We start from the raw sequence: 14,283 nt of genomic DNA on the forward strand, positions 1-14,283 counted from the left end.
CTCCTATTGAAACTAAATTATTTCCAGCATATTCACTAGCAAGAAACAAAGTATTCTAACGATTATGAAATATCAAACTATATAATTTATTGAATATGATTTCTTTCGTATTTATCTTTTTGAATATTTTAATCTTTTGTAGCCTTTATTTTTGAGTCCCAATTTGGTTAATATCTTTCTACTTGTGTGATTTATCTTTTCTTTGTCTTTGCATAGTTTCTTTTATGCAGTGGTAGAGTAATTGATAGATCTATATTATGGCAATCTTTCATGTTTTCATAATTCATCATCATTTAAAACAGTAAAAATTTCTAGAAAGTTTTGCTAAGTTCCATTAAAGTATGTACGTATTTGCATTCTATTTTTACTAGTGACTTTTACATGACATTTAAAAAAATACCGAAAATTAACCGAACCGTATCGATACCGAAGAGGAACCGCCATGATTGGGATGGTTTCAAAAAGTCTAATTTTGATTTACATAACAGAATAACCGAAAAATTGATATGACACAAATTTTATAAAATAACCGGCCAAACCGAACTATTAACTCCCTGGGAATGAGACGTGCTCAAAGCTGAAACTAAAAAAGTAGCAGATCAAGGCGTGAATAAATCTGTTATTTGCTCGTGTGAACAATCCTTACTGCAAGAAATTCAAAGCGTACCTAATTAAACAGTTAAACGCTATAAAAAGTCAAATAGATAGGCTTTTTCTAATGTTTCTTGCTTTTCACAAGATTCATGTGCAGCTATGTGGATAAAAACTGAATAGCGTGTTTGACAGCTCAGTCTTTTTCCAAGAAAAGCAATCCTAGTAGATTGATAATATTCCCAACCTCCACATAAATGGCAAAAAGGACAACTGTTGCCATATCTATGGAAACACATCGAACTTCATGTGTTTTTAATGTTACTGTCGATAAATCAATTCATATTGTCGACAATGTTGGGTATGTATAAGTTTCAAGATTACGTTTACGTATATGTTTTGAGTGTGCTGGCAATAAAGCAATAATGTCACCAACAAAAAGTACATACATGCAAAGGCTGGTAGGTCTTTCCATGAATAGTAAACTAATATTTTTGTCAACATATCAATGATTCAAAACACCATTATCAGTTAGGAAAAGAGCAAAATCATATTCACATGAGACTTGTTCATACTGAAGAGTTTTTCTTCTTGACAGGTGAGCTATGACCCCACTATTAGATGCTCTTATAATAAAATTGACGGCAATTCTTTAAATGATTTTGGTTTGAGAGCTCTGCTTGATTTTTCTTTGGTTAAAAGAGCATTTTCTGGCGGACCTTCCTGCTGTTTGCTTCAAGAAATGACCCCTTCCTGCAATATGGTATCAAGGTGAAGTCCTCAAGTTCTTAAAGTTGTGTAATTGATTGATTCTTCTTCATTCTATACTCATACTGAGAGCTGTAATTGTATCTGCTGATAAGTGTCGGATTAATAACTTAAGACGTTGTGATTCTGGGTACAAAAAGTGGATTCTGAAACGTACATTTAACTCTATTCGACCACGAAGCACTACATTCTCAACCCGCGAATCCATTATTGGATCCGCCACTGCTGCTAAGTAGACGCAGAATGAGGAGTATGTTCTCTATGTAGCAACAGGCAAACAACTCTAATACAGGGGCAGATGCAGCTTTGTAATACTGGGCAGTACTTGACTCGAAATATACATTTACGTGTAAAAATCCACAAAAAATGCAATAGATATTATAGTTTATATGAACCCGTAACTTTAAAAATATAATGGATTCAATGAATAACTTTAAAGATTGAAGCTATAGAGTTTGAATCCTGCATCCGCCTCTGCTCCTATAGTGTCTATATGCAATGAAAAACGTGGAGGGAGTTTAAGTTGTTCCCTCCACTAATAATCTGTTCTTCCTTTGTTTTTCTTTCTTCTGGTACACTCCTTATTAACAATGTTTATTTAATTCCACAGTTAAAGCTGGGAAGCTGAAAGTCAAGTTAAGAGTTTTCATTAATTCAGGTACCTGTTTTTTTAAACCCCTACATCTTTTCTCAATAGAGCAGAATGATATGATTTCGTTTCTAACTTGGCCTAACTACTTGCAGCACTAAATGGGAAATTCTAAAGTTGCACTCTATATCACAATATGTGTGGTTTCTTTTGTTGTCTCGAAGATTGTTATGACAATCCTCTGTTACCGTAGATGGAAGAGAAAGCAAATGGTTGTTCAAGACAGTTTATCTGGTATGATGTGAATATTCAGTTAAGATACCATATGGTTGATGAAAATTATTTTACGTTTTCTTCATGTTCATATTCAGGTGGAAAGCTAGTGATGTTTAAATCATCAAAAATGGACACATTGAAATCCAACATGTTGTTGAAGAAAACCATGAAGCTGACCAACAAAGATATTATAGGATCAGGAGGCTATGGAACAGTCTATAAACTGACAATTGATGAATCAACTTCTTTTGCGGTAAAGAGGTTAAACAGAATAAGTGCAGAACAAGACAGAGGTTTTGAAAGAGAGTTGGTGTCAATGGGCGACATAAAGCATCGAAATATAGTGACACTTCATGGATACTATAGTGCAAATCAGTATAACCTTCTCATCTATGAGCTTATGCCTAATGGTAGTTTAGATCAAGTACTTCATGGTATATATCATACATTTTAACTTATTTCAGCTTCTGTAGACGCTTCGAGTTTTTGATATTGTGATAAATTTTAAGATGAACAACATCAAATGCAGGAAAATCTGCTCCTAGGAAGATTTTGGATTGGCCTTCAAGATACAAAATAGCGGTAGGAGCTGCAAGAGGATTATCATATCTGCATCATGATTGCATTCCTCACATTATCCACAGAGATATCAAGTCTAGCAATATCTTGCTGGATTATAGCATGGAGGCTCGAGTATCTGATTTTGGACTAGCCACTTTGATGGAACCAGATAAGACCCATGTTTCAACTTTGGTAGCTGGAACTTTTGGATATTTGGCTCCTGGTATGTTTCTGATTAGGCCATTAGAAGTTTAATCTTGGTTCTTGAAAAACTATGAATTATATTACGGTCTGCTGCAGAATATTTTGACACTGGAAAGGCAACAGCAAAAGGAGATGTTTACAGCTTTGGAGTTGTTTTACTGGAGCTTCTAACTGGGAAAAAGCCAACAGACGAATCATTTTTAGAGGAAGGAACCAAGCTTGTAACCTGGGTAAACATTTTGTTCAGTTTTTTCTTTTTCATGCTATCTGGTTTAACTTAAACAGGAATGTTTCAAGCTTTAAACTCTCAGAATTGTAATGCACAATGTGCTTAGCAGTGAGATGCAAATGGCTAATATTATAAAGTGGCATGAACCTCTGAACTTAATAGGGAAACCAGAATTCCCAACCGAAATCTCAATCTTTCTCAAACAATATTATGTCACTTGACAAGGCACCAGTTATACAAAACATAGGCAGATTAAATTTTTTAACTTTTTATTCTTATGATAGGAGGCAGATTAACTTTCAACCCCATTTGGTCAATGAAGTATAGTTTTACGTCATATATTAAGTATCAGTCTTCTGTTTCTTATCAGGCTGATATGATGAATTCTGTCATTAATCTCTTTCTAATTCACAAGATGCCATATATTTGGTCACTTAATCTCATTCTACTTTTACAGGTGAAGGCAATTGTTCAAGAGAAAAGGGAAGAGTATGTACTTGACAGAAACTTAGAGGAGTTTCCCATAGAAGAAATTAACCATGTCTTTACCATTGCATGGATGTGCCTTGAGGCAGAGCCATGCATAAGGCCCACCATGGCTGAAGTTGTTAAAATGCTTGAGCAAATAAAAGTAAATGCTTTAGCATGAGATTCTTGGTGTTTCCCTTTAATGTGAATTTCTCTCAAATAATTCATTGTACTTTTAATGCTTGGCTTGCATAATGCTTGTTACCGGTACCAATACATGGAAACTAAAAAAACAATTTTTTCCAATGGAGCTGCGCTACTGAATCATTGATTAACAAATCAGGGAATTAAAAGCCAACGGGAAAACTAACTCGTTATGGCCTTCACTTGAGCGCAGCTTCCAGTCCATTAGCAACTGATGCTTTGAGTGAAGGAGAAACTGGATAACCACCAAGAAATACATCGAAGAGAGCAGACGCAACATTTGTAGACTCAATTATCGCATCTACTGAGGAAGGCGTCCCATCAAAAGAGAGTGAAACCTTCAAAATTTCCATAAAATAGAGCATCAATTTAGAATTAAAAAAGCCAAGAATAAACAAAGTCCACATATATGGGCCTAATAGAATCTTAATGTAAATAAGCTGCACACTCACAAGCATTTTGGTTGGGTCAATCCAAGTCAAGAATATGGAAGTTTCTTTCTTAAGAGGTTTCCCTTGAAAGACACCACGGAACGTGGAAAGAGCAGATTTATCTTCGGCAGTGGGTGACTTGATTCTTGGAGAAATGGCTTCATCTAAGGCATCCCAGAAAGTTTTACCATCAATGTCTCTGACCAGCACAATGCGTAGTGATTTCTCCAGATTGGCTGCACTTCATTAAATCAACTTTAATTGATATGGTCTCCTCCCATCCCAATAGTCCAAGCAATTAAACATCACCCGCTTACCTTCAAATATCATGTTGAACAAGGAAGTATCCTGCTGAATTGCTGCAGCGGAATGTCCTCGCCAAGCATCTAACCTACTAAAGACAGAGTCATTGACATAGAGTCCTGCAGCATAGACCTTGACACCAATAATTGCAAAAACCTTTTCCCTGTATCCTAAATTTGCAGGAAGAGCAGCAAAATATGAGCATAGAACACAACCATTATCATGATCTAGAAGAACTTGGTGCAGATAAATCAAAAATTAAAATTGATTCTCGAATTATTTGGAAAAGATTATTGATTGTGTTGCAGCTGACCAGTTCCAAGCAATGACAATGAAGTAGAGCAACCAGGTAGGCTCAGTGATCTTTGAAACTTCACCTTAGTTGCTGGTTCCTCTGCACTTCCAACTGAATCCACAAAAAATTGCCAAGTCATAAATAAACACAGGATATGATTAGGTTTCCTCTTTATTCATAAACGCGTTAAAGGGAAACATTGGTCCACTTGATCTGTCTCAAAAAAAAACTAAGGGTTAAAAAGAGCAAGTGCAAGTTAAAGAGTATTTTACAGGTCGACTCCTCTCTTTGCAAGCTGCAACATCGAAAAATATGATGGTGCTGTATTTATGTTTTAGCTGTGGATGAAAAATGTGTCTACCATCAGATTAAATAGATTCTTGAGACTACATTTTGATTGGTCATTGCCACTCCAGCATTGCAGCTTTGTCTAATTCTGCTCTCATAGCTTGAGGGTCCTTCCTAAACTGAAATCAAAACTAATCTACTCATTATCCAAATAGTTCAGCTAGGCGTTAACTCTCAACAAACCAGTAATTCAACTACATTTTGTGCCAAGTCAAATCTTCTCTTCCATACTATCTCCTAGTTCAGTGAACATTTAGACTTGAATGTAATAACTGAAAATTATTTCTCACGGATACCTTTACAAAGCTACAACCTTTACTGATAGTCAATACAGTAAATCCTGTTTATCACTACCATAGAGAACATAATTGAGTTTAGATACATAATGTTAGCTTAAATGCAGTGATTGAACAGAGTATTCTCTCCACCAGCTTCAGGAATCATGTATTTTCTTTTTGTTTCATTCTTATTAATTTTAAAGGGTATTCAGAAGTAAATTTGGCAATGATCAGGAAATTTGCATTTATACCATTTAGGGTTTTCTCACTCAATTGTGACAAATGTGGGACTTGTATGAATATTTAGTAAAAAATAACATAACCTGCTGGGAAATCAAGATTACCCATAATCTGAAAATCAGGAAGAATTCAGTTTTGAGGGGACTTTTCCTCTTTAGCTCAAAAGGTGTGAATTCAGCTTAACATCTAATAGTAGTAACTAAAGACAATAACTTCTGCAAGAATTAGTTGTATTACCCGAAGAGGAAGAAGCAGCTTTAGGTGTGAAATGGTGTTCATGTCGGCCACTTCTCTCAAATATGGATAAGGGATAGAGACTGTGGCTTTTGTTGAATAATATTGGCCCTACTGCATTTCTTGGAGTTTTTAAAGGATAAGAAATTCTGGGTTTGGCATTGTAAGCATTGATCTTTGTGGATGTTGATTTTGAAATCCAAATTGGCAGTGAAATGGCTGCAGCCATCTTCTGAAATTGTTACCTAGTATAATTTGTTTATTTTAAAAAGTATATTCCTGTAATTATGCAGAACATGTCATAGATATTGCATTGGATAAAAATGATGGCCCACGGACAACAACTTCTGTTGGCATATTTATGTACCCCGATTGAATTATTGTCATCTGAAGTTCAATCTAAGCTATCCTCGCTGTAGCGATAGAAGATTTCCGTACAATGACACAGTTCTAATCTCATTTGAGTTTTCTCTAATTCCCCAATTAGGCAACTACGTCTGGGAGAAAATTTCAATGGAGTTACAGGTCAATATCTCATAGAACCAACTGCTTTGAACTTCGTCCTTTTTCTAAAAAAGAAAGTATCGCCGACAACGTATTATTTTTTATTTTTTCTTTCAATTTCATCTTACAACTCCAAGAGGGTTTATAGTAAAAAATTATTCATTTAAAGAATATATAAGGATATTTTAGTCAAATATCCCTTGTTATTATTGTTACGACCTGTTAGAGATAATTTTGTTAACGGGTGTGCCAGAATATTAAACAATCGTTAATAAAAAGTAAAAATAAGCACGGTATAGTCAGTTTTCCAAACTCCAGTATATTATACTTATATATACTAGAGCATCAGTGCTCCAAACTCCAGTATATTATACTGGACAATTATACTTGCTGGAACTCCAGTATATTAGCTGGAGTTCTAGTGTACTTATGCTGGAGTTCCAGCATACTTATCCTGGAACTCCAGTATAATATGCTGGAGTTTAAGCATACTTATGCTGGAATTCCAGTATAATATACTGGCGTATTTTCCGGGTTTTGAACAATATTTTCGCTCAGATTTATCTTTACATGAAATGTGGCTAAATTTCGATTACTATTGAAACTGGGCTATTTTTGAACGACCAGTTGCAAATCTGGCTATTTTTTGAATTTCACCCTAATAAAAATGCAGGGGGTGTACATCGTAATCAATTGGAATTAATCAAAATTATTCAGTTCTTTCTAAAAATCCAGCCAAGCTAATACTTCCTCTCTCTCTCAAAATTATTTATCGTGTTTCTCTTTTACACATCCCTTAAAAAAACCTTAATTAGGAGGGATTTTTGATTATTTTACTCTTATTTATATCTTAAGATATAATCTCTCTTCATTGAATATTTACTCTATTTAATTATGTGCTATTTCCATCTTCAAGAACAATTATTATTAAGGGTAAAATGAAAAAGAAAATTAATTATGTCTTGAACTTCTAAAATGATAAATAATTTGAAATATCTATTATTAAAAATTACGATGAATAATTGAAGACGGAGGGTGTACATTCTAACTTTTACGGATGTTTCTTTAGATTATTTGATGATAATAAATTTATACTAGGCATGTTATTGGGAGTATAAAGTTACATTTTTCTAGCACTGGATGACTAGAAAGGCTAAAAGAAGGGAAAATGGTAACTTTATTGAGATTTGCTGGTTGAGAATTTCAAACCTTTGTAGCCTAGATTGTGTCTTTTAAACTTGCTTCGTTTTCCTTAAATCAACTTTTAAGCTGTAGACAACTTCCTTGATACTTACTCACATGGTGCATATGCCCATCCACCATTACTACTTTTAAAAGATCTTAAGAAAATGATCCAATCTGATCAACCCCTTTTTCACTTTGAAAATTAAAACAATTAATAAGCGATGAATTAAAGGAGTTGGCATGTGTTTGTTAGGAACCATTATATTTAACTAAGGGTGTACCTGGACCGGATTGGTTCGATTTTTATTAAAACCAAACTAAACCAACTACATCGGATTGGATTGGTTCGGTTTTGTCGGATTTTTGGATTTTTTTTGCTACTTAAATATTATTTCAATCTTACTTTGTTAAATTTATGATAAGAAATGTATGTTTAGTAAAAATATAAAAAAATTGACAAACATATTATCTATTAAAACATTCTTATGAGAGAATTTTCTTAGCAATACATACGTAATAGTTATTTTTTTTTGGTCGTCTAACAATAATTTTTCGTTGATGTACACTTTCAAGGTTAATCAAATTTAGTAATTAAACATAAAAATCAATATAATACATAAATAATAATAATAATCACTTCACATTCGAAAAAGATATAAGAATTTAATAGATATTAACATATGATATGAAAGAACAAAGAGATTGACGCATTTCGGTAACACTTGATGAGAAAGTGATCATACAACCCATTATTTAAGGTTAATAAATATGGAGCACTTCATATAATATTAAATATTATATCTCGCAAGAGAATGGGACCGAGTGTTGGCCGGTGAAGATCTCACACATCCAGAGGATGAAAGTTGTAGAGATGAGGATGTTGAGGTGGATGTGCGGGCATACAAGGAAGGATAAGATTAGAAATGAAGATATTCGAGAGAAGGTAGGTGTGGCCCCCATGGAGGACAAGATGCAGGAAGCAAGACTCAGATGGTTCGGGCACATTCAGAGGAGGAACACTGATGCACTGGTGAGAAGGTGTGAACGACTGGCGGTGGTGGGTACGAGGAGAGGTAGAGGGAGACTTAAGAAGTATTGGGGAGAGGTGATCAGGCAAGATATGGCGCGACTTAGGGTTACTGAGGACATGACCCTAAACAGGGAATTGTGGAGATCGAGTATTAAGGTTGTAGGTTAGGGGAAATTGTGATGTCTTTTCTACAGCGCACTAGAGTGAGACTAGCCAGTTAGGAATTAGTCTTAGGATGTTATTGATCAACTACTGATGATGGGCTTTATCTGTTGTGTATTAATACCTTACATCTTTCTCGTATTTCCTATATCTCTTATATTGCTGTTACTTTGTTATTTTATGGTATTTATGTTATGTTATGGATTTTATGGTATTTTATGTTGTTTTATTATGAGTTTATTGATAGTACTAATATAGTGTCTCTTGTTGCCTCTTTGAGCCGAGGGTTTAGTTCAATTCTCTGCCCCTCGGGGTAGAGGTAAGGTCTGCGTACATATTACCCTCCCCAGACCCCACTTGTGGGATTACACTGGGTTGTTGTTGTTGTTGTTGTTGTTGTTGTATATCCCGCAAGAGAATCCCAAATATTTCTAGACATTTTTAAAGAAAATTCTATATAAAATCTTAAAAGTATATATAAAATTGTATATTTATATGTCGGTTTGATTCGAATTTTTTTACTCAATACCAAACCAAATCAAACCAAACCTAGTTGGGTTTTTTAATCGGTTTAGTTTGACTTTTTGATTTGGTGCGATTTTTCGGTTCGGTTTGTACACCCCTATATTTAACGTTAATTATATTAAAGAGATTGAGTAGAGGAAAAATTTATTAACAAAAAAAGTGAAAGTAGATCCCTTAACTTTTCCATGTGATGTTACAAAATGCATTAGAAGTACTTTTCATTTAACATAGTGCATGTACATTTAAAAAATTTGGGAAAATGATATTGTATAGTCACTCTCAAAATAATATCTTAAAAAATGTATCTTTTTTAATATATTTTTGGTATATATATACATTCTCTATATTATATATCAAAATTATATAAATTTTATACACTTTTTCGGCTACCGAAAAATGTAAATAGTTTCTGACGCGAGCTAAAAGTGAAAAAAACCCAATATTTTTTCCAGAGAAATTTAATACGATGAACTTAATTCTTCAGACCATAAAGCTCCGTCCCTGACTGTCCCATATGCTCCAAAAAAACGTTTCCTTTTCTTGTGAAAGCAAAATTTTACCGAAGCAGTTGAAGTAAATCTTGTTAAAGTTGTTCTTTTCTTTTGTTTCCTCTCTTTGCTTGTCGACACGGCTCAGTTAGTTTCAGTTACGCATGAGTCAAGACCACGCAAGCAATGATAAGAACATAACGCGGTTACTGTTAAATATAATTAACTAAATCGAGATGTGCGCAAGCTGGTTTGAACACCACAGTTATATATATAGCAATTTGTCTGATCCTTCTCTTTAATTAGTACCAATTTTTATCTTTCACCAAGCTCAATATGACTTACTCGATAAAAGTTATCGGTAATCTTATCGGTCATTCCCTTATCATTTGGATTAATCGGAGCTCACCATTGGTTACAAGACATGAAAAGGCAAGAATCAGTGTGCGTGTGAGGGACTTTTGTGTGTCCTTTTCACCCAGATTCAACGTAAGTTGTAACGGCTCACCATCTTGTAGTGATTAATTCTAATATGTAACCATTAAGCTTCCACTTTTACCTCCTTTTTCTCTCCTTAAATTCTCCAACTACGTTCTCTCACTGAAACCATCAACAATATTCTCTTTAATTCTCTGCTCTCTCTTTAGCATCTGAACTTAGCCAGACAGTTCTGTTTTCCTCTCCATTAAATAAAATATACTGTTACAATAATACTCTTCATTTAGTCACCTATGGCTAAAGCAATTCTCACCCTTTTCTTCCTGCTCTTGTCCTACTCTTCAGGTTTGCAAGACCATTATTCTACCTAGTGACCGTTTTTCCTGCCGCTAATAGTCATTTTTCCTGTTAAATGTGTAGTATCCTCTACTCTTAGTTCAAATGATAGTACTAATTAACTGTTTAAATCTTTTCGTTTCAGCGCCGATACTAACAATAGCGGATGGGCAGGTAATTAAGTTATAAAATGTTGAATTAGTTAATGTAGATTATGCTTCCTCCTTTCACTTTTACTTGGCATATATACTAAAAATAAATTTTCATTTTTACTTGTCACTTTACTTTATGCGTATGAAGAAAAGATAAACTTTTTTTTCCTGTTATACCCACAGTATTTATTACTCATTTCAAATCATTTTCTCAAATCTAATAAAATATGCATCAGTTAATATGGATATCATTATAAATTATACACTTCATTTATTATTTTTTAAGGGGAGTGAAGTAAGAGCGAACGGAGGGAGTAAGTGAATAGACCGGTAAATAATGTGTTTGTACTTTTTGGTTTTGTAGAAGACTTGGTGTGTGGCTAAACCTTCGTCAGAAAATGCAATTCTTCAACAAAATATAAATTTTGCTTGTTCTAATGTGGACTGCCGCAGTATATTCCAGGAGGGTTGCCCTTGCTTTTCCCCAAACAATTTGATGAACCATGCTTCTATTGCCATGAACCTCTACTACCAAACTAAAGGAAGGAACCCTTGGAATTGCCACTTCGGTAATTCTGCCCTCCTTGTCATGACCGATCCAAGTAAGTACTTATTCTGCTCAGTGGCTGATTTAATTAAGACGCGTTTGGTGAATTCAACTCTCTCTCTATATATAATACATATGACAAATGTTTACATGTATACATATAATAATGTAAAGATAGCGCCCGTTTTAATCGAAAAATAACAAAGTGTTTGTAAAGTTATTGAAAAAAGAGACACTATTTTATGCGGAGATAAAATCTACCCTACATGAAACACGAAAAGTTCCAGCATAATATGCTGCATTATGGAGCTCCTACATATAAACTTCAAACATATATAATTATATATTATGTTGAAACTTTAACACATTATGCAATTTCAGCATATTATGCTAGAATCTCATGTGTAAAAAGTTCGAACTCCAACATGTTGGAATTTTTTCGGGGTTTTAAGGGTGTTTTTGTTCAAATTTATCTTAACGTGGAAAAATGGCTAAATTTCGATTACTTTTGAAACTGTGACTATTTTCCAATTACCAGTCGTAAATCAGGCTATTTCTGATTTTTGTACTATAATATTGTCACTCATGGATTCGCCTCTGGTTCTGTTTCTCACTTACTTAATTGGGCTTGCATTGCAACCTTATTGTAAATCTATCAATAATTCAATTTTGACTGTGGCAGGTTATGGCAGCTGCACCTATGAGTGAAGTCATGGTTAGGCGGAGCAAGACTATCCTAATTTTCTTTAAATTTCTTGTTTACCTTTTTTTGTTTTAAAGGAGGGGGTGATCGTGTTAAGTTAGCATATTAACATGCACTATGTAGTCATTTAATTTTTAGCTGTCTATTTTTTCATATTATGATTACCATTTTGTTCTAGTTTTATCTCCTTTCCGTCATGTTTGGCATCTTTCCTTCTTCTTTGGGCCCTTAATATTGAAAGTGAAATAGGCCATCTGTTCAGGCTGGTCCAATTGGTTAAGCAGAGGTAGAGCCACATTGGCCTAAGGATAGTAAGATGAATCCCTTTTGTTAGAAATTGTGCATATGTGGTTTATGTACAAATATATATTGATTGTTGAGTCTTTTTAACACAAGAGAACCTTCTTTTGTAGTGATAAAGGGAATTCATGAAGTATTTTAGGCCATGGATTTGTCTCCAGCACATAAGATACCATTCGCATCTAATTAAACAAATATAGACTATTCACATTCACAAAAAATAATATATTCAAGCTTAAATATAATTAAAAAACGGAAGTTTCCTTCCTAACTAGTGTCCAAGTTGTTAATCAGTTTTAATTTAAGGAGAATGAAAACGACCAAGGAAAAAAGAACAAGGAAGTTGGTTGCTTCTCCCATCCATGGACTATGCTAGATTCGTAATTTGAAAATATTTCTTAGTATTTTAATCAAAGGGAATAAAATATTGCAAATGTCAGCAGAAAGAAGATCTCGAGATCTCAAATATCGTAACTCCAATGGAAAAAAGTTTCTTTTTTCTCCAAAAAATTAAGTGGGCGTTTGGACATAAATCCTGTGAAATTTCGGGAGAAAATAAATTATTATTTTCATGTTGAAAATGGTATTGAAAAATGAGAGTTGTGTTTGGACATGAATAAAGTTTAGAGTTATTTTTGAATTTTTGTGAGTGTTTTGAAGTGAAAATTTTGAAAAACAACTTTTTAAAGTTTTTCAAATTCAAAAAAAATTGAAATTTAAAATTTAAAATTTAAAACACTGATTTCAAAATAAAATAAAATAAAAATCGATTTTTCATTTATGGTCAAACGGGCTCTAACTACCAAACGTATGAAGACCCCATGACTCTAACTAAAATATGTAGTATAGCATTTTAAAGATTGAATGAGAGAACATATTGAATGAGAGAACATAGAGATGTCCCCTCCAATAATCAATAGGCCAATTATTAAGATTAATTAAAGATCTAGTAACCTAAAAGGGATAGAGACACGTGAAGGAACAGTTGAATGCTAGTGAATGCAAAAAGGCAAAAAGAGGAAAGTATTGACTAGTTGAGTACTCTGTTTTAAAAAGTAGAATTGGGACTCGCCCGGAGCTCGTCCTGAGCGGAGCACTCGTAAAACGCCCCTGGGCTTATGTGTGGGGTTTAATCGTGAGACTTACGTCTCGGCCATCAGAGTTTACGCTCCGGACACGCCCAACACCCAGCGTACTGGGCTCGCCTTATAGAACTTTATACAATTGTATGTAACTAACCTTCTAAATCCTCAATACTTTTTAATAAATTGTTGACTACTCAAAATTACTTTTTTCCTAATTATAAATCATTAAGTTGAGCGTATTTTATGTCATAATTAAAAAAAATTATTGCACGTTATCCACTAAGACTGTTATGATAGTTAATTTTAAATAAATCTTTTATTTAAAATGTATTTATTTATTAACTTTTGTTATGTCTTTACTATATAATAGTCCATAATTTTTTTTATAATTATTTTCTAAATATTATTTTTTTCACATTTACGAGATATAATACTTATTAATTTAATAGCTCAGTATTAGCTAGTAACTATCTATAAATAATTAGTTATCATGGTATTGTAAGGTGAATTATATGTCACTTTATTAACTTGTTGAAACTTAAAAATGAATGATTCTTGAGAATCATATTTAAATTGTGAATTATGTTTTATATAAATTCTCTTTCAAATAGAAAGCATATTAAATAAAAGGAGTATTTTAAGAAAAATATCGAATTATAATATCGAAATTCTTTCAAGATTCATTACTCCTTAAGAGATAAATATAAAATTTCGTATCGAATACATTATTTTTGATGTTTGAGTTGTAACGATGTTGCAATTAATTTGCATATTATGATATGTCATACTTTTCGTATTATTTATAGTTG

At 33.4% G+C, this 14,283-nt stretch overlaps 3 protein-coding genes across 4 annotated transcripts; 2 read left to right on the plus strand and 1 right to left on the minus strand.

Annotated features, from left to right (window-relative positions):
* The first annotated feature begins 1,025 nt into the window (after nt 1–1,025).
* LOC107796836 (receptor-like serine/threonine-protein kinase At1g78530) lies at nt 1,026–3,992 on the plus strand. Its single transcript, XM_016619665.2, has 8 exons — nt 1,026–1,189; nt 1,294–1,362; nt 1,970–2,017; nt 2,104–2,242; nt 2,320–2,658; nt 2,754–3,008; nt 3,086–3,219; nt 3,676–3,992. The coding sequence occupies exons 4-8, from the start codon at nt 2,110–2,112 to the stop codon at nt 3,865–3,867; spliced, it is 1,053 nt and encodes a 350-aa protein (XP_016475151.1). The 5' UTR covers nt 1,026–1,189; nt 1,294–1,362; nt 1,970–2,017; nt 2,104–2,109; the 3' UTR covers nt 3,868–3,992.
* Nucleotides 3,879–6,503, minus strand: LOC107796846 (fatty-acid-binding protein 3, chloroplastic). The gene is made up of 5 exons (XM_016619676.2): nt 6,023–6,503; nt 4,938–5,030; nt 4,639–4,794; nt 4,343–4,557; nt 3,879–4,228 (listed from the first exon to the last, which is right to left on the minus strand). The coding sequence occupies exons 1-5, from the start codon at nt 6,246–6,248 to the stop codon at nt 4,070–4,072; spliced, it is 849 nt and encodes a 282-aa protein (XP_016475162.1). The 5' UTR covers nt 6,249–6,503; the 3' UTR covers nt 3,879–4,069.
* A 3,743-nt stretch (nt 6,504–10,246) lies between these two features.
* LOC107796791 (major pollen allergen Ole e 10-like) lies at nt 10,247–12,266 on the plus strand. 2 transcript variants are annotated; one of them, XM_016619616.2, is made up of 4 exons: nt 10,247–10,696; nt 10,833–10,861; nt 11,207–11,441; nt 12,069–12,266. In XM_016619616.2, exons 1-4 carry the CDS (start codon nt 10,645–10,647, stop codon nt 12,092–12,094), a joined length of 342 nt encoding a protein of 113 aa, XP_016475102.1. In that variant the 5' UTR covers nt 10,247–10,644; the 3' UTR covers nt 12,095–12,266. The 2 variants fall into 2 exon arrangements, with proteins under 2 accessions (XP_016475102.1, XP_016475094.1); XM_016619608.2 differs by having other exon boundaries at nt 10,256–10,696; nt 11,204–11,441.
* The last annotated feature ends 2,017 nt before the right edge of the window (nt 12,267–14,283 follow it).

This window comes from Nicotiana tabacum, chromosome 10 (assembly GCF_000715075.1).
Source record: "Nicotiana tabacum cultivar K326 chromosome 10, ASM71507v2, whole genome shotgun sequence".
Taxonomy (NCBI): Eukaryota; Viridiplantae; Streptophyta; class Magnoliopsida; order Solanales; family Solanaceae; genus Nicotiana; species Nicotiana tabacum.

Bases quoted from the DNA above. Each gene is read 5' to 3' on its own strand.
- LOC107796836 (XM_016619665.2), top strand. From the start codon at position 2,110: ATGGGAAATTCTAAAGTTGCACTCTATATCACAATATGTGTGGTTTCT. The intron at 3,009-3,085 runs GTATGTTTCTGA...GGTCTGCTGCAG, and splicing joins TTTTGGATATTTGGCTCCTG to AATATTTTGACACTGGAAAG. The intron at 3,220-3,675 runs GTAAACATTTTG...CTACTTTTACAG, and splicing joins GAACCAAGCTTGTAACCTGG to GTGAAGGCAATTGTTCAAGA.
- LOC107796846 (XM_016619676.2), bottom strand. From the start codon at position 6,248: ATGGCTGCAGCCATTTCACTGCCAATTTGGATTTCAAAATCAACATCC. The intron at 5,031-6,022 runs GTAATACAACTA...TTGTGGATTCAG, and splicing joins AGCTGCTTCTTCCTCTTCGG to TTGGAAGTGCAGAGGAACCA. The intron at 4,795-4,937 runs GTCAGCTGCAAC...CTGCAAATTTAG, and splicing joins ATTGTCATTGCTTGGAACTG to GATACAGGGAAAAGGTTTTT.
- LOC107796791 (XM_016619608.2), top strand. From the start codon at position 10,645: ATGGCTAAAGCAATTCTCACCCTTTTCTTCCTGCTCTTGTCCTACTCT. The intron at 10,862-11,203 runs GTAATTAAGTTA...TTGGTTTTGTAG, and splicing joins TAACAATAGCGGATGGGCAG to AAGACTTGGTGTGTGGCTAA. The intron at 11,442-12,068 runs GTAAGTACTTAT...TGACTGTGGCAG, and splicing joins CCTTGTCATGACCGATCCAA to GTTATGGCAGCTGCACCTAT.